Here is a 22,645-nt window from a genome sequence, read left to right as displayed (position 1 = left end):
AGCGGATATTGGGGAGTCTGATGGCTGGAGTCTGACTTCCCTCCACTTAGCAGCTGCAGAGGGACACCTAGGTACCGCTCGTCTGCTCCTCGAACGAGGTGCCCACGTCTCTGCGCGAGCTAAGGCAGAGAGCACACCGCTAACAACAGCAGCCAGTCGCGGTCGAGAGGATGTCGTCCGTCTGCTTCTTGACAAGGGCGCCCAGGTTGAGGAGTGTGAAGAGATGGGCTGGACTTCCCTTCACCTCGCAGCTTTCAGGAGTCATCTTGGCATCGCTCACCTGCTCCTCATGCGAGGTGCCTGTGTTGACGCGCGAAATGATGAGCAGAGCACGCCGCTGATGGTAGCGGCAGAGTACGGTCGAGAGGACATTGCTCGCTTGCTCCTCGACAAGGGCGCGCGTGTTGAGGATCCTAACAAAGCCGGCTGGACCGCTCTGCACTTGGCGACTAAAGCAGGACATCTCGGTACTGCCCGCTTGCTCCTGGAGTACGGCGCATCCGTCAGCGCGCGAAGCAACGTGCAAGACACGCCGCTGACGGTAGCGGCACAGTACGGATGGGAGAACATCGCTCGTCTGCTCCTCGACGAGGGCGCGCACATCGAGGAGAGTGAGGAGAACAATTATACTTCCCTTCATTTCGCCGCCAGAGAGGGACACCTCGGCGTCGTCACCTTGCTTCTTGCGCGGGGCATCGCCATCTCCGCTCGAACCAAAGGGAGGTATACACCACTGACATTAGCGGTCTACAGCGGTCGAGAGGACATTACTCGCCTGCTCTTGGACCAGGGAGCGGATATCGAGGAGTCTGAAGAGCATAGCTGGACGTCCCTCCACATTGCAGCTCAGCAGGGTTTTCTCGGCGTCGTTAACCTACTCCTCGAACGAGGCGCCTCCATTTCCGCGCGAACCAATGACCATTTGACACCGCTGATGATTTCAGCTGACAATGGTCGAGAGGACGTCGTATCCGTTCTCCTCGACAGGGGGGCGCACATTGAAGATTCTAGCGCGACTGGCTGGACTGGCTGGACTGCACTGCACTTTGCGGCCGAAAAGGGATATCTGGGCGTCGCTCGCCTGCTCCTCGAGCGCGGCGCATCCGTCAGCGCGCGGACCTGGGAGAAGGACACGCCACTGATGATAGCTGCCCGTACGGGTCGAGAGGACGTCGTTCGCCTGCTTTTGGATCGGGGAGCGGATACAGCGGCATGTGATGAGGCAGGCTGGACTTCCCTCCACTGTGCAGCTCGTCAAGGATTCCTCGGCGTCACCACCGTTCTCCTCGAGCGAGGCGCCCCCGTCTCGGTGCGGACCAAGTATCACATCACGCCGCTGATGATGTTCGCTGGCACAGGTCGAGAGGACGCCGTCACCGTTTTCCTCGACAGAGGGGCACACATCGAAGAATCCGACAACGGGGGCCAAAATTCCCTGAACTGGGCGGCGTGGTTTGGGCAACTCGGTACTGCTCGCGTACTCCTTGAGCGAGGCGCCAATATCCATACCTTTGACATCGTAGGACAGGGCCCTCTGCATTGTGTCGCGCAGCAGGGTCACGTCGAGCTCCTCAAGTTTTTCGTCCAGAAAGGCGCCGCACTCGAAGTCCGTGACAAGAAAGGGCAGACTCCGCTATATATCGCCGTTAGATACAGCCAAGAAAGCGCTACAGAGCTTCTGCTGAGCTTAGGCGGCGACCCGCGAACACGCGCAGATGACGGGACGACTCTTTGGGACGCTGTTGGCCAAGGGCCACCATTGTCGGAAGACGCCGAGCGAGATGCGCGCATCCGCGAGCTGCTTATGCAAGCGGGGTACACGGAGGAGACGGAAAGCACACGGCTGGGGGATGGGTCACTGCCAAAGGAGGTCGGAGAGTGAGGCGCGAGTTGGTGAGGTGAGTCGTTGAACAGCTTGTTACATGTGGCGGGGTGTTGACCGATTACAAGGATTGCGGGCTGACGGCGATGATCATGTGTAGAAGACATGTCTGTCGAAGGAAGGAACCCGCAAGGGGGAGGGCTTGAGGGGGTACGGTGGTGGACTGGGTTTGGATTGTTGCTTCGCATGTCATGCTAGGAGAAGCATTGTCAATTCCTTTTGTCTCCGCAGGAGCAAATTGTTTATTTCGTCGTACGACTGGATCATATACTGTGGATACTCGTCAGGGCCTACAACTACGAACGATGCCTGAAACATACCCATATATCGCATTCACCCCAGATTTGCAATCGCGCGTTCAATCCCAGGTCTCCTCGACCCTCAGCACATACGTCGTCCCCGCCCCACCCATCTCCCCTCCCAGCTCCTTCACCGCACCGACGTGCATACGAAGTAGATCTCCTTCGAGAAGCGGGTTACTTTCCTTCTCGCGCACCTCCTACCCCTCAGCTCGCGTTCTCTAGACGGTAAACCTGCGCAGTTTTCCGACTTCATTTCGCTCTCGCGCCGTCTTGAAAAGCCTCCTCTTCGCTGACTCTCCACCACTCCCCCCTCCCCCCACTTCTCCGCCTCACCCCGTCCCTCATTATCGTGTCCTTCACGTCGCTGCTCTCCACGCCCCATTCCTTCCCCATCCCCCATCCACACCGTTCCTTCTCCCCCTCACAACCCGTTCCCTCCCCCGCCACCCCGCTTCGCGCAACGCGAAGGGCGCACCCCATCTTCCTCCTTCTCAAGATCTCTGGCTACTCCATCTCCACGTCCCCTCCGCCCACCCCCACACCCCCTTCAACGATCTCCATACACCCTTCATTCATCCACATATCCCCCCCCCCATCCTCAAGACGAAGCCGGAGAAGCGCTCTCCTACCCATTTGCGCGCCGCGGCCCGCTCTTGTCCTCTTCGCCTACCGGTTCTCAGGATACACATACGCCCTTTCGTCTTCTTTCAGCCTCCTTCCTTCCCCAATCCCATGTCGCCTCCCCTCCGCCCACGCAGCGCCCGACGTCTTCTCCTGCTCCACCTCCTTCCCTCGACACTTAGCGTCGGACGATCTCATCCACTAAAGGACCGCGCCCACATCCCGGGAAGTTTTTGCGTATCCCAGTCAAGGGCGACCTTGCGGCACGGAGGAGGGGGATAAGATTGAGGGAAGGTGCGAGGGAAGGATATGGGAAAGAGAAGTGGCGGAGGGCGAATGAAGAGGAAGGGAGGGGGTCGGAAGAGGAGAGACGAGAGCAAAGGGAGGGAAGGGATGAGAGGAAGGGAGGGGAGAGGGGGAGGTGGCGCGTAGGGGATGGGATAGGGGGGAAACACGGGAAGGGTCATGGGAGAGAACGCAACACACGTCCATTATCACCCGTCGTGCGTGCGTGACATGGGTTCTTCCTTCCCCCACCCTTTCCCCTTCCCCATCCCCACATGCCTTCCCAATCGGCGCTTCCGTCCGTCGTCTTCAGCGCTATCTCCCACACCCTGCGCTTCCACCCTCACCCTTCGCGTTTCTCCTCCCCGTACGCTTCCCCCCTCCTTCTAGGCTTTCCCCCTCTACTAGCCACGACGTGCTCCCCCGCACATCGCGCATGAGGACTTCGCCACACAACAGCCCGCCCACGCTTCTATCCACAACAGCCCCGCCCACCGCCGCTTCCGGAGCTGGCTTACTCCAGCTCCCTCTCCCGTCCCTGCCATCTTGGCTCATCCCACCGCCCCCGCCTATCCAGCTCGCCCCCACGCCCCGGCCTCTCCGGCCCACCCCACGCCCCCTCCTCTCCGGCTCGCCCCACCGCTCCCCCCTCGTTAACGTCTCGCATTCGACGCGCGCGCTCCCCCATCCTCGTCTTCTCCTCCTCCCCTAATATCTATTATCTCCCCCTCACCCTCGTCCTTTCCTCTTCCCCTCCCATTCTCGTCCCTTCCTGCTCCCATTCTCGTAACTTACCTTCCTCCTCCCCTCCTCGTACCTTCCTCCTCCCCTCCTCGTACCTTCCTCCTCCCCTCCCCGTCCTTCCCACCCCCCCCCCCCCGGCCCCTTCGCGTCCTTTTTTCCTTCACCCTCCACCCGCCATCCAGCCCATCCATCGCACCCCCAACTTGCCCTAATCACCGAGCGCGCCGATTCCACCCTCGCCGTTCTTATCCCATTCTTCTCCCCCCATCACTCATCTTCCTCTCCTTGCGTCCCTCAGCCATCCCCCCGCGTCCCTCGCCACCTACGCTCCGACCGACGCTTTTTCCCTTCCGCCCTCCGAACCACTTCTTGTTCCCACCGCTTCGCTTCACTCATCCCTTCTCCGCTTCGCCCTACCCCTTCTCAGCTTCACTCAACCCTTCTCCGCTTCGCTGCGCCCACCCCTTCTTCGCCCACTCCTTCACGAACGAAACCACCCCTTCTCCGCTTCGCTTCACACACCTCTTTCGCTTCGCTCCCCCACTCCTTCACGAACGCACCCAGCGCACGTCCATCGGCACGCCTGCCTTCTCCCGCCCTCCGCCTCCTCGCTCCGCCCCCTCTGCCCTTCCCTTCTCTCCCCTCCTTCGCCTTGTCGTTCGCCCATTCTCCTTCGCTTTGTCCCTAGTCCATTCTCCGCATCACCTCCCTTACCCTCCCCGCATCAGCACCCTTCCCCTCCCCCGCTCCGCATCACCTCGCTCCCCATCCCCCTCCACCTTCTCCCGCGCTCCCCCTTGAGCGCTCTCCTGCCCTCCCGGGACCTCTCCATCCACGTCCCCTTCGACGCGTACCACCCTCGGCACATCCTATCCTAGCGCATTCTCTTCAACACGCCCCGCCCCACGCCGCCCGCGCCGCGTACCGTATCATCGGGACGAACGGCATCGTTACCCAAACCGCATCGCGGGACGAGCTCTTCTGCTTCCTTTGCTCAACGCCTCAGTTCCTCAGGGCGTATCTCGGGGGAGGGGGAGGGAGGAGAAGGAGGGAAGGGGGAGGGGAATGCGAGGAATGAGCGATGGGGGGACGTATCTAGGTGGGGGTTGGGGAAGGAAGGGGGAAAGGATGGAAGGGAGGGAGGGGATGGAAGGGATGGAAGGGAGGGAGGATCGACGGGGAAGGGGAATAGGATGTGAAGGGAAAAGAGGACATGGATGCATCGTGCTATAAGCGCCGTCAGCAGAGGAAGCGTTAGGAGTGGAGAAGGCGTACCTCAGCCCTTCGATGAGCAGTGCAGTTGAGCCCCAGGGCAGGATCCGCCGCCAGGTGCAAGCATAGAAAGCGCGATCGTCAGGCCTGGGTTCAAGGAGTTGCGGGTGCGTGGGATAAGAGCAGAATCACAGAGACAAAGCCGGAGAGAGGTGACATTTGTAGAGGTATACAGCTGCATGTGCGAAGATAGACGGCTGGGAGGCGTACGACTGCGATCGCGACCACCAATGCCTACGTTCGCGGCTGCCAAGGCACGGCCTTGAACCTGCCGCCGCCTTCTTCAGCTCCTACGTCCGCATGCCCGGGACAGCGTGCAGCTGATTGCAGTCGTGAAGGAGAGGTTAACGTTCGGTGTCGAGCCAGCGGACTGGCGGCGGCTCCGTGCTTACGCGTATTTGGCTCCTTCCCGTTTGGGCTTTCCCATTGTTTTTGCTCCTCTTGTTCCCGACCATCATCATGCATCGTAATCCATCCTACCTCGGCGTCCCCCTCTCCTGGAACAATCTAAGACGTTTTTACTCTAACATGAATCTTCAATCTATCTTTCGGCCTCTTTGCGCGCGAGCGTCGAAGCGGGACAGTCATCGTACAGTCGCGGTCCGAATGAGTGAAGATAACTACTACCTCGCGCTCCCCTGTCCGATGTGGACAAGGACTAGGCCCTCGTTCATGGAAGACACTTTTTGCGGACTGTCCGTTGAGCTCACGAATCGGCTGGGTGCGTGGCGTTTCAGGAGGTGGTGGGCGCAGAGCTTGGTGCGTCTTAGCCCGTATTCTCGATTCCCTTAACCTTCTGACGGGTCTTCCGCCGGTTGAGAACGTCTTCTCACTTCTCACACTACCTCCGAGAATTGTTGCTCACTGCATCGACGAAGATTTCGACATTCTCGTTCGAGTCTCGACGTTTTCTCCGCGTTCACCATGCACCTCATGCGGGGCTCCCCCGACCGCGCTCGCACTTCCCCGAGTTGGAGGAGGGCGCTCTCGACCGTTATGCGAACCTACATCCCGTCAGACGACTGTGCTCGACCTCGGCAACAACGTGAATGACGCGCCCATCTTCCGAAAACGACTTCCAAGAACGCCAACACGACACTCGCCCCCCTCAGCGTATTTCTCAATGCATCGTGGTTATACGAACCTGTTTATCTATTCGCGCGCCGGCGACGCCCCTCCCCAGGCAACGATCATATCACAGCCTGGAGCTCGCTCATAACGAGGATACGGAACATTTTGTGCTATGAACCTAGTATCTGCTATTCCGCCCTCTCTCAGTTTTGCCCGCTCAGTTAGTCTCTTCATGGAACCACGCCTCCTCGAGACCGACCAAGTCTGCGATTGACGCGGTACGGGGATGCGATGTGCGGCTGGGCATCTGGTACGCCGTCCTCGGTCTTGCCCGATCCTTTTGTACCCTGACGGATCCTCTATCGCAATCCGAATATCTTTCATCACCCAAACCGCATACAAGGCTCCTATGCAGGTCGAACCCGACGTATTTCCAATCCATCGTACGCGTCGTGGAGCGCTCCTTCTCCCGCGATTGGACTTCCGTAGGCTGCAGAGGGATACACGTGAGCTCCCTGCGTAACTTTGACCTTGACGAGCAGCACTGTCATCCTCGGCAACTTCGATAACGACGGCATCATCTTTGGTAAGAATTGCGTATCCGTAAGGATTCAGCGACTGACCCTTTCGCATTAGGTCCCTGCCAGTGAGCGAGAACCGCACAGAGGTATCGACCACTCAACCGCGTGTATGCGACGGTCATCATCTACCCAGGACGTCGTCGGCGGCTTCGCGCCCGTTGTGATATGCACATCCGCCGGGCTCATCGAATGTATTGGGTACACAGACACTGCCCTCCTTTGCACTGCGCTATAGTGCTACGGTACTTCAACTTCGTGCGTGTACGCTCTACCTTAGGTTACAGAATATAGCATTGAATCTGCATTTTTATCGCAGCGCTCTGGCCTGTGCAACGAGGAAACTCATAGCGGCCTTCGGCAAGTACCGTCTTTTTCGGCTCATCGTGATGTCCGCAGATACGACCAGCCACAAACGACGCTTGGCGTTAGTTCTTGTACTACCCTTGGGCCGCGCTCACAGGAATACGAGAGACGAGGGGCAGGATGGCGTCGTTGCGACGAAACCGCGAGATACACAGCCCTTGCAGTGCTCGGCGCGTGCTCGAGACTCGGGGAGCATATGTAGGAGCGTACGGCGCAGCGATTATCCCGTCGGCGCTTATCGATGGGTGCTATGCGTGCGAGTTGATGGTGTATTGCCCTCGTCCTTCTCGAGATGCTGCACAGTCACGCGGGTGACATGCTGTTGTACACCAGGTGGGCGATCCGCCTCTTCCTTCCGACCTTCATCATCAACACTGAACGTGGGCCCTGCAATGCCTGATTCCTCGATCTCGCCGTCATCGTCCGCTGGGCGCCGTCCTCTGCGCGATCGGCTACTGCCATCGTGGGTCGTCAGCTTCTTCTCGCGAGGCCGCGCAGCGTCATCGGCACCTATCGCAAGTTCTGCGATCGCGTCCTCGGTGCCAGCGCCTGGCGACGACGCCGACCCTCCAGATGGTCCTCGGCCTCATTTCCATTCATCATCATCCACCGCGGCGTCCTCTCCTTCTGGCTCGCCGTCGCAGTCGCCGGCCGAACCACCCAGTTTGCGCCATCGACTATCGCTTTCGTCCAGGATGAGTCGCCTATCGCGGGCTTTCGGTTCTTCGGGCAGAGGGTCGCCTCCGGCCTCCGTGTCCTCGCCGTATCCTGATTATGCCTCGGACGCGCTTCAGGTACCGCCATCACCCTCGGCAGACGGTACGAACGGTACGGGCCCCGAGTCTCTTACCGGTGTACTCTCACCGCCGCGCGCCGTCGAGGCGTCCGAGACGACTGCGTCCGCCGCTGGCCTCTCAAGTTCTGACGTCTCAACCGCTTCCATCGACGTCCCAGCCGCGGCCAGCGACGACTCAATGACCGAGATGTGGACCGAGGCGGTGACGGACTGGCAGCGGAAGACGGGCCTTGACCTGACTGTTCCCGACGATATTCCTCTCCGCTCTAAGGCAGCCGTGATGAATTACATGGCGAAGATGGAGAAGGAGGAGAGTGAATGCGAGAAAGGCGAGTGGGAGACGTTGCGCGAGCGTGTCGACCCGCTGGCGCGCATCCTCGAGAAACTATGCAACCCGATCGGGGATACGATCTCGGCGGTTCGTTTTCGTCTGAGATACCGTTGGACTTGATGCTGACGCTTGTTCTCCTCAGGCCTTCCCCCCGAGCAACATCATCTTCGCGGCCGTAGGATTGATTCTTAGCGTAAGCGCTGTTGTCAACCTCAAGATCTGCACGCGACTGACTGAATGACAAGGCGTATATCAGAACACGCGAGGACTTCGCTCAGATTGGTGATGCCTTCAACGAGATGCGGTTCCATCTGCAAGTCATCGAGACTGTCGTAGGCCCGCATCCCTGTGATGTACTGCGTACCGCATGCGTCCTGCTTCTCACCAAGGTCCTCTCTGTTCTTGGAGTCATCGCAGAGATGCGACGCGAAGGATATCTACGCAAGCCCCTTCCTCTTCCTACCTCGAGGCTGTGCTTACTGTGCGCGACAGGGCAATGGCTCAGTCGAATTTCGAGTCAGACGCGGCCACTGTCCGAAGCGCTCCAGAACCTACGCCTGCTTGCCACCAATCAGCAACAAGCAATGGCTGCTGTCACTCTCAACAAAGTGACGCAGTTGATGGAGAGCATCGCCAGTACGTCTTTTGATGCATGCACTATCATTGACTGAACGTTTCTCAGACGACAAAGTCAGCCAGGAATGGATACGCGGGTGCCTCGTTGACGTACTGCGTGCCACCCGAGAACTCCATGGTATGCTTTTGGTGCCGCACGTACCGCACGAGCTCACCACGTACGGCAGACCTAGGCTCATCGACGCAGGCAGAAGTCATCGCCCATCGCACCGCTCTCCGGCGCATGGAGTTGGTGCTGTACAATCAGTCGGATAAGCTGAGGAAAATCGAGAGTACGTGATCCGCACGATAAGTCGGCACACGGTTTATGAATCTTCACGTAGTGTTCGCGGAGTGCGAACAGATTAAGGGATGGCTTCAATACGTAGATCCATCTTACAGGCTCAGAAAGCTACTGGACGACCGTGCGGAAGGCACCGGCTCATGGTTCCTCGACGGCGACGAGTTTGCCGCACTGAAGGAGGGTAAAACCAAGGCGGTACTTCTCAGTGGAAGAGGTGAGTTTCTCTGCTGTTACTGTGTGCATCAACTGAGATAACTTCAGCCGGCAGTGGCAAAAGTACGATCATGTACGTTATCATGACATGTACCAGATCGCCGATTTGCTGACCCTCATCTTTCCAGCGCTGCCGCAGTCGAAGCGTTGCGTGCCTACCATGCTTGCGACCCTCATTCACTCGTCCTCGCCCATGTCTTCGATTCCACAAACGCGAGCGCTAGTCAGCGGGATCTACATGCACTCCTCTCGACACTGCTCTGTCAGCTCGCATTCAACAACACTCACTGCGCGTCCATCATTTCGGAGTCTCGCAAGGCAATCGTAGCAAACGGGTTGCCAACAAAGGCTAGGTTGGAGAAATTGTTTATGGAGACTCTTCGAGCTACATCGCTGCACATCACTGTTGTTGTTGACGCCCTGGACGAATCCAGCGACGAGGACGGGATTATCTCCTTTATCCGTCGACTTCAGGCAATCTCGGCCATATCTGTGCTTGCCTCACGCCGTCCCGTCATAGACTCGTCTCAGGTCTTTGGTGCTGTGGTTTGTATGGATAGTCACGGCGAAAACAATGACATCGAGCTATTCTTGGATCTTGCTATGGCTCAGGGAGGTGATCTCGAAAAAGTGCGACTGGACCGCGAGGGTGTGCGCGTGAAATTGCTGGCGGGGGCCGAGGGCAAGTGAGTCACTGGAATTTCGAGTGTATGGAGTATGCGACAACTTATGGGTTACACTAGTTTTCGGTGGGTCGCACTTGTCTCTCAGGAACTCAAGGAGGTCGCTGGAATTCCGACAATGGTGCTCCGCCGCTTGCAGTCTCTGCCATCATCACTACGAGCGCTATATCAGCAGCGCTTAGATTCTATTCATGATGATGCTCGCGACGATTTCCGCCGCCTGCTACTATGGCTTGTTCGCTCCGAGGTGCCTCTATCATTGCACGACTTTGCGGAGATTATGGCTTTCGATTACTCTCACGACACGCCCATCTACTGCCCGTCGCATCGCCCTTTGCCCGAGGCCGTGATCAGCATGGTCGGCTCGATGTTTATCTCCGTTGACGGGAATACTGTGCGGCTTGCGCATGCCTCTGTTCGCGATTTCCTTCTCGGCCTTGCACCTGAATCCCCTTTCTTCATCTGCAAACACACAGATTACGCCCTGATGGCCCGTACTGTTCTCGCATATCTTTCTGCCATCAATCAATTCTCCTCTCTTGATCCCGACTCCCCTCTCACCCACACATGGGTCTACTACGTGCAGAGGGCAGGCAGAGAATCATACAACGATCTCTTAAAGGAAGTAGCTCCAGTAATCAGCAAGGTGGCCGCGCACCCCATTGGCACAGCTACGCTCCACCATTCGCTCGTGATTGCTGCTATGATCCACCTCCATCTGACTGCAGCGCCTGTCGACGATGGCGGAGTCGAGGTCGAGAGTGCAGACATCTACGGTCAGACACCTCTCCATCTAGCCCTCGACCAAGGGGCAGCTCAGGAAGGACATCTCGGCATTGTCAAGCTGCTCCTGGCGCATGTCGCTTCCATCCGCGCGCAAACCAATTGCCAAAGCACCCCACTGACAATAGCGGCCGAAAACGGTCGAGGGGATGTCGTTCTCCTGCTTCTCGAAAGCGGGGCGTGCGCCGAGGATTGCACCAATGGTGGCTGGGCTGCCTTGCACTATGCGGCTAGAGCAGGGCATCTAGGTATTTCCCGCTTGCTCCTGGAGCACGGTGCATCCGTGAACGCGCGAACTAAGCAGCAGTATACGCCGTTAACGATAGCGGCATACTACAGTCGAGAGAATATTGTCCGCCTGCTCCTTAACAAGGGCGCACAGGTCGAGGATCGTGATGACATGGACTGGACTTCCCTTCACTTCGCAGCAGAGAAGGGATATCTCAGTATCGCCAGTTTGCTTCTGGCGCATGGTGCATCTGTCGACGCGCGAACCAAGCAGCAGACTACGCCGTTGATCATAGCGACATGTAATGGTCGGGAGGACATTATCCGCCTGCTCCTTGACAAGGGGGCACAGGCCGAGGACTGCGATGAGTACGGCAGCACTTCCCTGCACGTCGCGGCCTATAACGGCCGTCTGACTATCGTCAGCACGCTCCTCGAGCGAGGTGCCTCCGTCGCCGCGCGAACCAAAGAGGAGCGCACACCGCTCATGATAGCAGCCAACCAGGATCGAGAGGATGTTGTTCGCCTCCTCCTCGACAAGGGCGCCTATATCGAGGATCGTGATGAGAACGACTGCACTGCCCTTCACTTCGCAGCAGAGAAGGGACATCTCGGTATAACTCTCCTGCTCCTCGACAAGGGGGCACAGGTCGAGGGTCGCGATGAGGACGGCGATACTTCCCTGCACGGCGCGACCTGGCACGGCCATTTCGATATCGTCAGGACGCTCCTAGAGAGAGGTGCGGATGCCAACGCGATCAACAACATACACCACACACCTCTGCATTATGCCGCGCAGAACGGCCATGCCCAAATTGCCAAACTTCTCGTTGATCGAGGTGCCGTGCTCGAAGCCCGTGACATAGACGGATGGACACCGCTTTACCTTGCCGTTTGGAACTGCCAAGAAAACGTTATAGCGCTTCTGCTGAGCCTAGGCAGTGACTTGCGAACACGCGCCGATGACGGAACAACTCTACTGGACGCCGTGGGTCGAGACCCATTGTTGCTGGAAGACACTGAGCGACATACGCGCGTCTGCGAATTGCTCATGCGAGCGGGGTGCACAGAGGAGATGGGAGGAATACCGTGGGACGACGGGGTATTGCCAGAGAGCGCCAGAGCCGCGAGCTCGTGAGGTACGCCGCTGAGTGACTGTTTGCATGTGGCGAGTTACTCACCAGTTATACATTCATCAGTTAATATGGGAGAACCGTAGACTGGTAGCGAACTTCACGCGGAAGATGCGTCGCTGCCGATGCAAGGATCTCGAGGGGGAGCGCTTGATGAGATACGGTAGTGGACTGCGTTGGTTTGGATTGTGTCTTCGCTCGCTACTCGTTACTTCAGGAGAAGCACGTTCGAATCTCATTGCCTACGCATGAACAGATTCGTTACTTTTTATGCAACCGACTCATACACTGTAGATACTCGTCAGAGCCTATTATCACGAATGATGCATTGAGCGTAGCGCCATATCGCATACATATCAGGCTGCCCTTTGCAGCGTCTCTCATCGCAGCCCGCAACCGCGTGTTCCGTCCTTTGACCTCTGGCCCTGGGTCCCGCCCCCTCGCCCCCTTCCTCCGCTCACCGCACTTCCGCTCGTTCCACCCACGTCCGCTCCTCTCGCCTTCACCTCCACCCTAGCGCACCCCTTCCTCCCTCGCCGCCTCCTTCTCAGTCGCTTCCGCCGCGTCCCTTCAGCCTCCGCATCCCTCTCAGAGTCTAAGTCGCCTCCGCCTGCTCGCCACCCGACCGCGCCCTGGCACCACATGGACGTTTCATGTCTCGCTCGCACATCCTCCCTCCTCCTCTCTCATCGACGCTCTCCCTCCGCCGCTTCTCTTCTCCTTTCCATCCACCACGCCACGCCACCCTCGCCTTCTCCTCCTCCATCCACTCGACACCCTCAGGTCGCGCTGTCCCTCGTCGACACCCTGCACGTCCCGCCATCGCTCCGCGCTCTGGCGGTCACCATCGTTCCGCGCTCTGGCGGTCGCCATCGTTCCGCGCTCTGGCGGTCGCCATCGTTCTGTGCTCTCGAGGTCGTCACCGTTCTGTGCTCTCGTCATCGCTACGGAACGGGGTTGAGAAGTGCGAGAGGATGGAGAGGAAAAGTGCGAGGGGATGGGGACTCAATGTGGAGGCGAGAACTTAGGGGCGTGGACAAGGTGGAGGGTGGGAGAGAGGAGCAAGGATGGAGTGGGGGGTGAGTGGTTAGGAGCGGTGGAGGGTGGAGGGGAAGCGGGGGTGAGGGGAAAAGCGAAGGTGGGTAGGGGCGTGAAAAAGGTGGAGGGCAGAATAAGGGGTGATCGGTTCAGGAAAACGCGGGTGGAGATAAGTAATGATGAGGGGGTATAAAGTAGCAGATAGGTTCTCAAATTTAAGAATTCGAGTCAGTGCGCCGTACCTCCCAAATGTGTGGGAGATTCGCACCAGCGTGTCTGTGGGAAATTCGCTCCGACAGGTATGTGGGAGATCCACTCCGACACGTCCTCAGAGAAACATTCCTTCGAGTGCGCGTCTTCGAAATTCCGCCGCGTCCTCGAAATGCGAGCCCTCCTTCTCCTCCCCCGCCCCGCTCCCCACTCCCCGCTCCCCGCTCCCCGCTCCACGCCCACTCCCCGCTCCCCGCTCCCCGCTCCACGCCCACTCCCCGCTCCCCGCTCCCCGCTCCACGCCCACTCCCCCTGCCCATCCCCCCGCCCAACCTCATGCCGCACCGCCCACGCTCACTCGTCCCCCCACTCGCAGCACCGCCGACGCCTCTCGTTCCCATAGCTTCTCCTCCCCTCGCCCGCCCATCCCCCTCGTCCGCCATTGCCTCCCTTCGTTCCTTCGCCCGCCGTCTCCCTCCGTCGCTCCTTCGCTAGGCCTGCTCCCCCCCTCTAGCGCTCATCCGTCTCGCGTTCGCCAGCTTCCTCGACGGCGCCTGCCCCCTACTACTCTTCCGTACCCTCCTCTGCGCGCATGCCTTACTCTCCGCCTCGTTCTCCATTCCTTCCCCTCTCCCTTCGCCCCTCTCTTCTCCTCGCCCCTCGCTGCTCGCAAGCGTAGTGACACCGCCTCCGCCCTCCGCCCTTCGCATTCTCCCAAGTACACGCTCTGCCGCGCTCCTTCATACGTCTCACAATCGAGTATGGGTTGGGTTTGGGAAGGCGGATGAGGAAGGGAGGGAGGGAAGAGGATAAGAAAGGGACTGATGGGGTGGGGAGAAGGGAGGGGATGATGTGATTAATGCAAAAGGAGAGGGAGGGGGCAGAGAAGGGAGGGAAGGGAAGAGAGGGAAATGTCAAAGCGCACGTCGCTATATGCCTTCAGATTCCGCGGAGCGATATCAGTCCTGGGAAAGGAGTCTCGAGGCTCCTTGCTCGGTAAGAATCTGACGCTCAGTACAATTGAGCTTACGCATCAGTTGGGGCACGTAGGGTCGGAGCGGGTGCAAATGAGGGCGGAAAAGGGAGATGTGGGGAGGAAGGGGTTATAGGAAAGGGAGGATAGTAGGAGTCGGCAGGGTGGGCAGACGAGGTGGAAGTAGGGTCCGGGTTTTGGTCGTGGGCGACGATACGAGAAATAGCGGACGTCGAAGGAGCTGACATAGGATGGGAGTGCCTTATCAGGAGAGTACCAACCTCTTGCACCGCAACCGCCACCGTCGCCGCATGGGGCGCAAGGCAGTCAAGATGAGAGTCGGCGGATGGTAATAGCGAGAAGGGTTAGGAAAGCGAGCGGATGATGATGGCGCGGCGAGGGAAGGATGGTGGTCGACGCGAAGCGAGAGTATATACGAGATGCGACGCGACGATGATGGACGGAGGAGACCCGGCATCCGGCCCGATTGCGCATGTCTGTACTTATTTACTTCCCGATTTGGATCATCCATTGTTCTCATTTTCCTTCTTCTCGACCATCATGTCGTCGGCCGCCTTTGCTTCTACGGCGTCCTCTTGTTGTACCCTATCCACAAATGCAACACCTTTCTGTTCCTAGGAGGCGTGATTCCGATATATGACTTGCTATTTGCGCGATCGTTCGAAGCAGGACGCCCAAAATGCACCCCACCTCCCAGCTCGAGCTGCAAGAAATGGAAAGAACGCGGGTCGCAAGCGCAGCCTGATGAATGAAAGCAGCCTCAGTGGCTCTGTCTTGAGCGCACATGACGCTCGGGGAGGTGCGTTGTGGCCCGCTTTTGTGCGCACAACCGTTGACGGTCGGACAGATTGCCCCGCGAACTGCTCAGCGTGAAGAAAAAAGCTCATGAGTGAAGTGGACTCTCTCTATGCAGAAGCATGACGGGAGCAGCGACGATCGACACAAGTCACGCTCCTCGCGCATATGAGAACTCGAAGCCAGCCATACCCGTCGTGCTTCGTCAACGGGACTCCGTCGGTCCCCCTTCATGTTCCGCACAACATGGCCGTATCAATTGCTCACTGAACCCCAACAGCTCATCTGACGGGCCTTCCGCGCTGCCCGCGTCCGCGTTGCTCGATCATCGTGTAAGGCGTCATTCCCTCCCGACCGCTCGACGACCTGACCTTGTTAAAGTTTTCCGACAGACCGACATCACCATCTTTACTGCGGGCGCTCTCTCAAGCAGAAGGACAAGCCCCGCTGAGCGACCATTCAAAAGCCGGGGACGCGATTCAACGTTGGTGCTGGACTTCTGAGGCGCGTCTTGCTCATGGTTTCGCTGCGCCACGCATTCTGATGGGTCTTTGGCAGAGCTTGGTGGCATCTAAGTCTTCTCCTATGCTGTCAATAACAACTTGCTCGTTGGACGACCTTTCTATATCGTCACTGCGAAACCCGACGTTCACTCAAAGTCCATCATCTGCCTCATGCGGCGCGTCCTCGCCCATGCTTCCACTTCCCTGAGCTCAAGAAACATCTCCCGAAATTCATGTGCAGTCTCAGCCCGTGCGGAAGTCGTCGTCGTCCTCGCCATCGTCGGGAAGATGGCCATGTATCGTGGGAATCAAAATTGATTCCCACCCCTTGCGTATCCTGCCGTGCATGGCGGCGCTGACGGCTTTCTTGTGCTCGGTGGGCATGGCATGCGAAACGAAGATCGTTCATGGAAGATGTTCACCATCGTCGCTTGCATGCGTTCAACACGAGCATGCGGGGTATCGTTGACTATGAACAAGGTATCTTCAATCCCGATTGCTTGACAAAGTCTGCATGCTCACAGTCTGCCTCGCCAGATACGCGAGCATACGCCTGGTCCAGTACGCGAGTAGTCATCAAGCTCTCGCCCAAGGTTCGCCATATATCGCTCCGGTGCGACACATGCCATCTTAAGTCCCTCCCCCCCTCTGACGGTATGTCATTGGTTTAGATATCCAAAATGCTCTTGGAACTAGCCAGACGAGAATACAGTCCATTTCGTCAACTGCACGACTTCACAACGTCCACTATACGCGCCCTCGCGCACCCTCGCCCGCGCCCGGGACTTCTTTAAGTTGCAGGAGGATACCCTCAACCATCGTGGGCAGTCTCAGCTCGTACGGGCGGCGTCGCCGTCGTCCTCGGCAACATCATGAAGGCGCCATCGAATCACGCGACCGACTTCGATATCTCCGAGAACACATCGTCCGGTTTTCTTGCGGGAAGCGCTCATGCGTGTCAACCACTGACCCGCCCAGAGGTGCAATCCCTCCTCACGTTCTGCCGTACATGGCTGCAATCTGTGCTCGCCTTGAGCCGACAGGTCTTCGTACGCCGTTCTTGATTATCGCGCAAGGCGGTGAGACGCCATTGATCATCGACCGTGCAACGACACAACCTTGCCGCGATCCTCCGAAGGGCATTCTCATCGCTCTTTGAGCGTGGCTCTTCCAGGAAGAAGCACTAGACCCGTCGGATGAGTGCTGCCTGTGCTGGACCTCGAGGTACGTCTCACTCATGTTTCCGCCTTGTTTCGCATCCTGCCGGTGTGTCTTCAGCGCTTGGAGACTTTTCGGTCACTGACTCCACCCTCGGCACCGGTCTATCGCTTAGCCAAGGACGGTTCGACAATTTATGTCGAAATTCAACGTGTCCTTGAAGTCCGTCATCCACCTCATCCGGCACGCCCTTGCCCCCGCCCGGACTTCCCGAAGCTCAAGAAGGGTCCTCTTAATCTTTACGTGAAGTCTCATTCCGCACGGTGGTCAACATCGTCCTCGCCAACCTCGGGAAGATCGCTACGTACCGTGGGAATAATCTGTCGATGAACGTGCACTCGATAGTCGACCTTCTTGCAGGCACCCAAGATGCGGCGAGGCTGGCGGCTCGGTGCTTACCTGGCGGAAACAGGGCAAATACCACTGCAAGTTCCACTATCGTCAATCGGTCATGCTCAACCTGAGCATACGCTGGCACGTCGGCCTTCGACCAGGAATGTATCACTCGCTCTCTTGCCTGAGTCTGCATGCTGACAGTTTGCTTAGTCGAGGACGCTCGGTCCGTCTGGTCAAGTGCGCGAGCATCCACCGATACTAGCTCGCAAGTACTCCTCAGAATGTCACTCGATGTATGCCGTCTATCGCTCGCGGTGCGCCCCGCTCTGTGTTACCCCTTCTCCTCGTCTTTCTGTGGCCCTTCTGCGGAAGCGGAACTGAACGTCGCTCCAGTACTGCTTTCTATCTTTTCAGCGCCGGCAGGCTGCTCTGTCGACAAGTAGACGACCTCATTTCATGAAATCGGGCGTATGCTCGACTGTTCTCGTTGTACGCCTCGGGGGACGCGCCCTCGTCCGTCCGCACTCGGATTTTTCCGAGATGGGCGGATCCCCTTGACCGAAGCGTAAAGCCTCAGCGCACGCGGCCGCGGGCGTAGTCCTTGGCATGTTCGACAAGGGGCATCGGCGAGTGGGTATGACCTGAGTGTCATCGTGGATACAGAGGCTGACTCTTTCGCGTCAGGTTGCTGCACGCATCATGGTTCAGACGTTATATCAGTGCACGTCAAGGCGTCGACCGTCCGTGATCGTCAGCATCGGCGGCGCCTGCTTCGGGTACACATACCTGGAGGCCTCCTTCGTAGACGGTCCCCTGCGCGGCGGGCTCTTGAAGTCGTACGTGTATACTAAATGTTAGGCTATGGGAATGGATATCTCGTTTCTTTGTTTTGATCCTCGGCATGAACTTGTCCATGGTGAGGGAGTGACTCATGTCATCGACTCGGCGTATGTATCCTCTTCCTGGGCCTTCATTAACGTTCACAGCTATGACGAAGTGCGAGCTCCGCTTGAGGCTGCGCTAACGGCTGCCACAAATTCCCTACGGCGCTCGCTGGCATAACATGCTGGGCAGGCGGGTCGATGCAGACACCTCACGTATCTTCCGACCCACTCGAGGCTTCGGAGCAGGGACGTACGGCGCAGGGATCCTTCCCTCGGCGCTTATCGATGGGTGCTATGCTGTGCAGCCACGAGGCTGGCGAGCTGGCGTACACCAGGTGGGCTGTTCTCTCCTCCATTCTAACCATCATCGTCGATGCTGAACTTGGACCCTTTGGTTACAATGCCTGATTCGCCTATCTCGTCTGCGGGGCATCGTCCTTTGCGTGATCGGCTTGGTTTTTTCGATGCGCCCGCGATCAAGGCCCCGCATGAGAGTTCAAAATAGTATATAGGCGATAGGCTGTGCTACTGAACGCAGCGCATGAAGCGCTGGGAGCGAAGTGCCCCTGAGGGAAGCTTCTTGGTAGTCTCGCTCCGAGCGCGGAGGTCTCTCTGCTGCTGTACGTCCTCATCCTGATCCACGCTCAATCCAGGCGCTAAACGAAGGACTGTACTAGGGTCTGGGCGTGAATTCTGTAGCGCCCTTCATATCTGGCCCTGCGCAGTCCTGGCGAAGATAATCGACGCATTGTAGGACCGCCAGGCTCTTCGCGAGCAAGGAACGTCTCCATCTATAGATCCATCAGCTTCTATTGAATCTACGACCTGCGATTTTGGACATAACTTTGCCAGTGGCAGTGCGTCGCTTCCTTTCCTAGTATCCCACCAACCGCGCGGCGCGCCATCCTGCTTTCCCGAAAAGCTGTGCTACACCGTGTTCCAGCAGCCGACATGCTGTTTCCCATGAGGTCACGGTCTTCCGCTCTTCGTTTTCCCCAGTCACCATCGCCGCGGCTCCGCAGGCGACGATGCCCAGCTCTCCTGCCACGTCGCCCTCATTACCTCGCGATCGCTCACGCCTACGCGACAGGCTTGGGCTTTCCTCTGTATTCCGCCGGCTTTCGAGGAGCCGAAACCCCTCCTTGCGGTGCAATACGCCGCCTCCACCGCAATCCTCGATCTCGGCTGCGTCGGTCACCTCTCTGGCGACCCAGTCTATCACGGACACTGGTTTCTCCATTCCACCCGCTCGATCCTCCAGCAGCGTTCCGAGCGAACCTGCCGAGGATCCCAAGACAAAGCGGTGGGACGCGGCGATGGCCGAGTGTCAGCGTCGGATGGGCGTCGACTTCCTCGGACCAGAGACCAAAAACCTCCGCTCAGAAGAGGCCGTGATGGATTACATCACGGGCAGAGGGGACACGGCTCCTGACGGCCAGTGCAAGAATCGATGGGAGGGCCTGAGAGCCAGTCTCATTCCGCTGGCTCGCGTAACCAAGATTTTCTGTGACCCCATCGCGGACGCCATCTCTGACGTGAGAGAGCGGTATCATCAGAGGCCTTCAGACGATTCTGATGCTTCGTGCGACAGTCGTTCCCCCCTAGCAAAATCATCTTCGCAACCGTGGGCCTGATCATCACCGTGTGTTTTCTTGCTGCGTCTTTCCACCGCAGGTCCGCTCACTCGCCATCAATCATGGCAGGCGTCGATCCAAGCTCACGAGGAATTTGAGCAGATCACTGATGCGCTTGAAGCGATCAAGGTCCACCTGCAGGTCATCGAGATGCTCGACGGGCATCATGGGCAGCTCCTGGGCGACACCGCCTTCGAGCTTCTCGTGCACATCATCATTGTCCTCAGTGTCATTGCGAAGATGCGGCGCGAGAGGTTTACCGGTGCGTCCACGTGTCCTTTGCGGGCGAGCGCGTGTCTGAACAGCGCTGCAAGGTCGTTTTCTGAAGGCCGTGGCGGAGATACGACCGCTCTCCGATGCGCTGGAGGACCTCGAGCGGATCACGTCCTATTACAAGGAAGCAATCATCGCAGGCACGCTCGACGTGGTCACGAACATCAAGACCTCGGACGAGATGGAGAGAATCATGGCTTGGCTCAAGTACGACTCTGTGGATTCTTCCCAGAGGATCAGCTCTCTCCTCAACGATCGCATGAAAGGGACGGGATTATGGCTCTTCGAGCATCGTGCCTTCGTAGACTTCATGGAGGCGCAAACAAGAGTACTAGTCATTCAAGGGAAAGGTATGGCTCTCACCAGGCTGAAGACGCTTGAACTCATGACCTTGCTAGCTGGCAGCGGGAAGAGTACGATCCTGTGTGTCTGATGGCACATCTACAGCAGGGATGAGATTACTCATAAACACTGCAGCGCTGCAGCAAATCGCCATCTCCGGGCTTACTGCTCATCCCGCGGATGTGACCATATCGTTGCCACTCATTTCTTCGACGCGTCCAACAGCTCTGTGCGGGGAGACTTGGATTCCGTCCTGTCGTCATTCCTCTGTCAACTCGCCCTTGGGAATCAACATTGCATGGACGAGCTTGCAAAAGCCCGTCAGAAGTCGATAGTCAATGGCGGCCTCACGCGCGAGGAGAAGCTCGATATTCTGATCGGTATGCTCAGCAATCGGCTACGAGTCTTCTTTGTTATCGATGCGTTGGATGAAGCTCTCGAGAAGGAGCATGCAAGGATTCTTGACGCACTCCGTAGGCTGCGCTTGAGCACGAATATCTCGATCATAGTCTCCACCCGCGTCTTCCTCAGCGACGATGATCTCCAGAGCACAACCCTGTCGATCGATCAGGTGGAGGATAACACGGACATACGTACCACTCTCGACATTGAATTCAGTGAGGGCGGGCGACTGGCGGGCATCGCAAACGCGGCAATGGTGCGCGATGAGCTGTTGCTTCGGGCGGAGGGAAAGTACGTTCTTGACATCCTCCATTCATCCTTCTTCGTTCACGATGCCGCCAGTATGCGCTGGACCACGCTTGTGATTGAGCAGCTTCGGGGCTACGCGAGCGCACCGCACAAATTGGAAAAGCTTTTGCACGATCTGCCTCCCACGCTCCATGGGCTGTACGCCGAGAGGCTCGCCGCCGTTCCGTCTGGTGATGTCGAGGATGTGCGCACGCTGTTCGCATGGATACTGAACCCGACCTTGGAATTCATCCTAACGATCGAGCGACTGGCTCTTGTCCTTGCCTTCGACTATAGCCAGGACATGCCAGAGTACAGGCCTGACTGGCTGTCCTCGCACCCGGGTGGCCTGATAGCGAAGCTCTTGGACTCGACCTTCGTCACGATTGTCCACGGTGTCGTCCGCATCGCACATGCGTCTGTCCGTGAGTTCCTTGTCGCCCTCGGTCCGTCGTCTCGGTTCCATATATCCAGTGACGATGCGCTCCGTCTCAAGGCTAGCACAAGTCTTGCCTACCTTCGCGCTGTAGCTGAGGGGAATGCTCCTGAAGATTATGATGGCCATCTCGTCCAGGTCTGGCACTGGCTCCTTCTCAGCCCGAGTGCGAACACGCATTATGCGAGCCTTGAAAGGGTTATCACTGACGTCTTAGGCGCAGTCCACGCCTCGTCTCCTCCCAGCGGCATTCTTTCGCCTGCGCTGTACACCGCGGCCATCCAAGGGAACGCAGAGCTGGTCTCTTTGCTCCTTCGGAGTGGGGCGGATAGCGACGCGCCACTGGAGGCCAGTCAAGCACGCTTCTCTCACTACCGCAACGCGGTCGAACAATGGGATATAGCGAACGGGGGTACTACGTCCCTTCACATCGCAGCCTACAGGGGCTTTTTCCAGGTCGCTCGCCTGCTTCTCGCGCACGGTGCCTCGGTCTCTGCGAGAGACGGGTTGCGGGACACGCCTCTGATGGTCGCGGCCCGGCGGGGGCACGAAAGCATCGCCTGCCTGCTCCTCGACGCGGGGGCGCAGATCGAGGAGCGCGGCGCACAGGGCTGGACGGCACTGCACAGGGCAGCGGGAGAGGGCCACCTTGGTCTCACCAGCCTCCTCCTCGACCAGGACGCGGACCTGGACGCGGCCGACGAGCTGCGTCAAACACCGCTCCATCACGCCGCTGCTCAAGGTCACACTAAAATCGTCAGGTACCTCGCTATCCTGGGGGCCGCGCTTGAGGCCCGTGATTTGCTTGGGCAGACACCGCTGTATGTCGCGGCGTACACGGCTGGACGGCGTGTGCAAATTTTCCGCTGAAATAGGGATCGCAAAATATCCTGCAGAAGTTGCAGGATTCGTCGTTGCACGATGACTGCAGGAACGTCTGCAAGGGCCCTGTTTGCGAACTGTTTGCAAGTGATCGGCCCCGCCGCCGCGCGTCAGCGCGACCATTCCCATGACATCACAGCCTATACGTGGCAGGTTTTTCCCACACCATCAGGCCTCACCTCTCTTGCTCGGGCTCGGGCTCT

The 22,645-nt window shown here is 58.3% G+C and overlaps 13 protein-coding genes across 13 annotated transcripts; 12 read left to right on the top strand and 1 right to left on the bottom strand.

Annotated features, from left to right (window-relative positions):
• Positions 1-4: 4 nt before the first annotated feature.
• Positions 5-235, top strand: SCHCODRAFT_02477099 (ankyrin; the record flags this gene model as incomplete). The annotated part of the gene is made up of 1 exon (XM_050342753.1): positions 5-235. A coding segment is annotated over one exon (231 nt), but the record flags the coding sequence as incomplete, so codon positions are not given.
• Positions 236-340: 105 nt separating this feature from the next.
• Positions 341-709, top strand: SCHCODRAFT_01097610 (ankyrin repeat protein; the record flags this gene model as incomplete). Its single annotated transcript, XM_050341023.1, has 1 exon — positions 341-709. A coding segment is annotated over one exon (369 nt), but the record flags the coding sequence as incomplete, so codon positions are not given.
• Positions 710-766: 57 nt separating this feature from the next.
• On the top strand, positions 767-1,831 carry SCHCODRAFT_02435956 (ankyrin; the record flags this gene model as incomplete). Its single annotated transcript, XM_050342525.1, has 2 exons — positions 767-973; positions 1,577-1,831. Coding segments are annotated over 2 exons (462 nt in total), but the record flags the coding sequence as incomplete, so codon positions are not given.
• Positions 1,832-2,743: 912 nt separating this feature from the next.
• On the bottom strand, positions 2,744-3,703 carry SCHCODRAFT_02630392 (uncharacterized protein). The gene has a single exon (XM_050345597.1). It carries the CDS (start codon positions 3,270-3,272, stop codon positions 3,000-3,002), a length of 273 nt encoding a protein of 90 aa, XP_050199047.1. The 5' UTR covers positions 3,273-3,703; the 3' UTR covers positions 2,744-2,999.
• SCHCODRAFT_02630390 (uncharacterized protein) lies at positions 3,162-3,941 on the top strand. The gene has a single exon (XM_050345596.1). It carries the CDS (start codon positions 3,527-3,529, stop codon positions 3,800-3,802), a length of 276 nt encoding a protein of 91 aa, XP_050199046.1. The 5' UTR covers positions 3,162-3,526; the 3' UTR covers positions 3,803-3,941.
• A 1,771-nt stretch (positions 3,942-5,712) lies between these two features.
• On the top strand, positions 5,713-6,325 carry SCHCODRAFT_02507671 (uncharacterized protein; the record flags this gene model as incomplete). Its single annotated transcript, XM_003030291.2, has 2 exons — positions 5,713-5,865; positions 5,927-6,325. 2 exons carry the CDS (start codon positions 5,713-5,715, stop codon positions 6,323-6,325), a joined length of 552 nt encoding a protein of 183 aa, XP_003030337.1.
• Positions 6,326-7,413: 1,088 nt separating this feature from the next.
• On the top strand, positions 7,414-10,070 carry SCHCODRAFT_02506961 (uncharacterized protein; the record flags this gene model as incomplete). The annotated part of the gene is made up of 11 exons (XM_003030292.2): positions 7,414-7,454; positions 7,695-7,857; positions 7,916-8,335; positions 8,391-8,441; positions 8,494-8,596; positions 8,741-8,884; positions 8,931-9,002; positions 9,052-9,156; positions 9,208-9,381; positions 9,429-9,453; positions 9,509-10,070. The coding sequence occupies 11 exons, from the start codon at positions 7,414-7,416 to the stop codon at positions 10,068-10,070; spliced, it is 1,860 nt and encodes a 619-aa protein (XP_003030338.2).
• Positions 10,071-11,240: 1,170 nt separating this feature from the next.
• SCHCODRAFT_02457461 (ankyrin repeat protein) lies at positions 11,241-11,564 on the top strand (the record flags this gene model as incomplete). Its single annotated transcript, XM_050342585.1, has 1 exon — positions 11,241-11,564. A coding segment is annotated over one exon (324 nt), but the record flags the coding sequence as incomplete, so codon positions are not given.
• Positions 11,559-12,011, top strand: SCHCODRAFT_01128111 (ankyrin repeat protein; the record flags this gene model as incomplete). The annotated part of the gene is made up of 2 exons (XM_050341079.1): positions 11,559-11,730; positions 11,929-12,011. Coding segments are annotated over 2 exons (252 nt in total), but the record flags the coding sequence as incomplete, so codon positions are not given.
• A 479-nt stretch (positions 12,012-12,490) lies between these two features.
• On the top strand, positions 12,491-14,892 carry SCHCODRAFT_02630381 (uncharacterized protein). The gene is made up of 2 exons (XM_050345595.1): positions 12,491-13,151; positions 14,710-14,892. The coding sequence occupies exons 1-2, from the start codon at positions 12,850-12,852 to the stop codon at positions 14,762-14,764; spliced, it is 357 nt and encodes a 118-aa protein (XP_050199043.1). The 5' UTR covers positions 12,491-12,849; the 3' UTR covers positions 14,765-14,892.
• Positions 14,893-15,405: 513 nt separating this feature from the next.
• On the top strand, positions 15,406-16,005 carry SCHCODRAFT_02332308 (uncharacterized protein; the record flags this gene model as incomplete). The annotated part of the gene is made up of 3 exons (XM_050342402.1): positions 15,406-15,576; positions 15,626-15,748; positions 15,803-16,005. Coding segments are annotated over 3 exons (447 nt in total), but the record flags the coding sequence as incomplete, so codon positions are not given.
• A 1,980-nt stretch (positions 16,006-17,985) lies between these two features.
• SCHCODRAFT_02630379 (uncharacterized protein) lies at positions 17,986-18,170 on the top strand. Its single transcript, XM_050345594.1, has one exon. The coding sequence runs from the start codon at positions 18,001-18,003 to the stop codon at positions 18,157-18,159; it is 159 nt and encodes a 52-aa protein (XP_050199041.1). The 5' UTR covers positions 17,986-18,000; the 3' UTR covers positions 18,160-18,170.
• Positions 18,171-19,435: 1,265 nt separating this feature from the next.
• SCHCODRAFT_02630376 (ankyrin) lies at positions 19,436-22,437 on the top strand. The gene is made up of 7 exons (XM_050345593.1): positions 19,436-19,720; positions 19,777-19,827; positions 19,889-20,081; positions 20,134-20,442; positions 20,491-20,515; positions 20,570-21,127; positions 21,179-22,437. Exons 1-7 carry the CDS (start codon positions 19,502-19,504, stop codon positions 22,428-22,430), a joined length of 2,607 nt encoding a protein of 868 aa, XP_050199040.1. The 5' UTR covers positions 19,436-19,501; the 3' UTR covers positions 22,431-22,437.
• Positions 22,438-22,645: the final 208 nt, after the last annotated feature.

Source organism: Schizophyllum commune, assembly GCF_000143185.2.
Source record: "Schizophyllum commune H4-8 unplaced genomic scaffold SCHCOscaffold_8, whole genome shotgun sequence".
Taxonomy (NCBI): domain Eukaryota; kingdom Fungi; phylum Basidiomycota; class Agaricomycetes; order Agaricales; family Schizophyllaceae; genus Schizophyllum; species Schizophyllum commune.
Note: the sequence above shows the minus strand (reverse complement) of the source record. Positions and strands in the feature narration are given on the sequence as shown.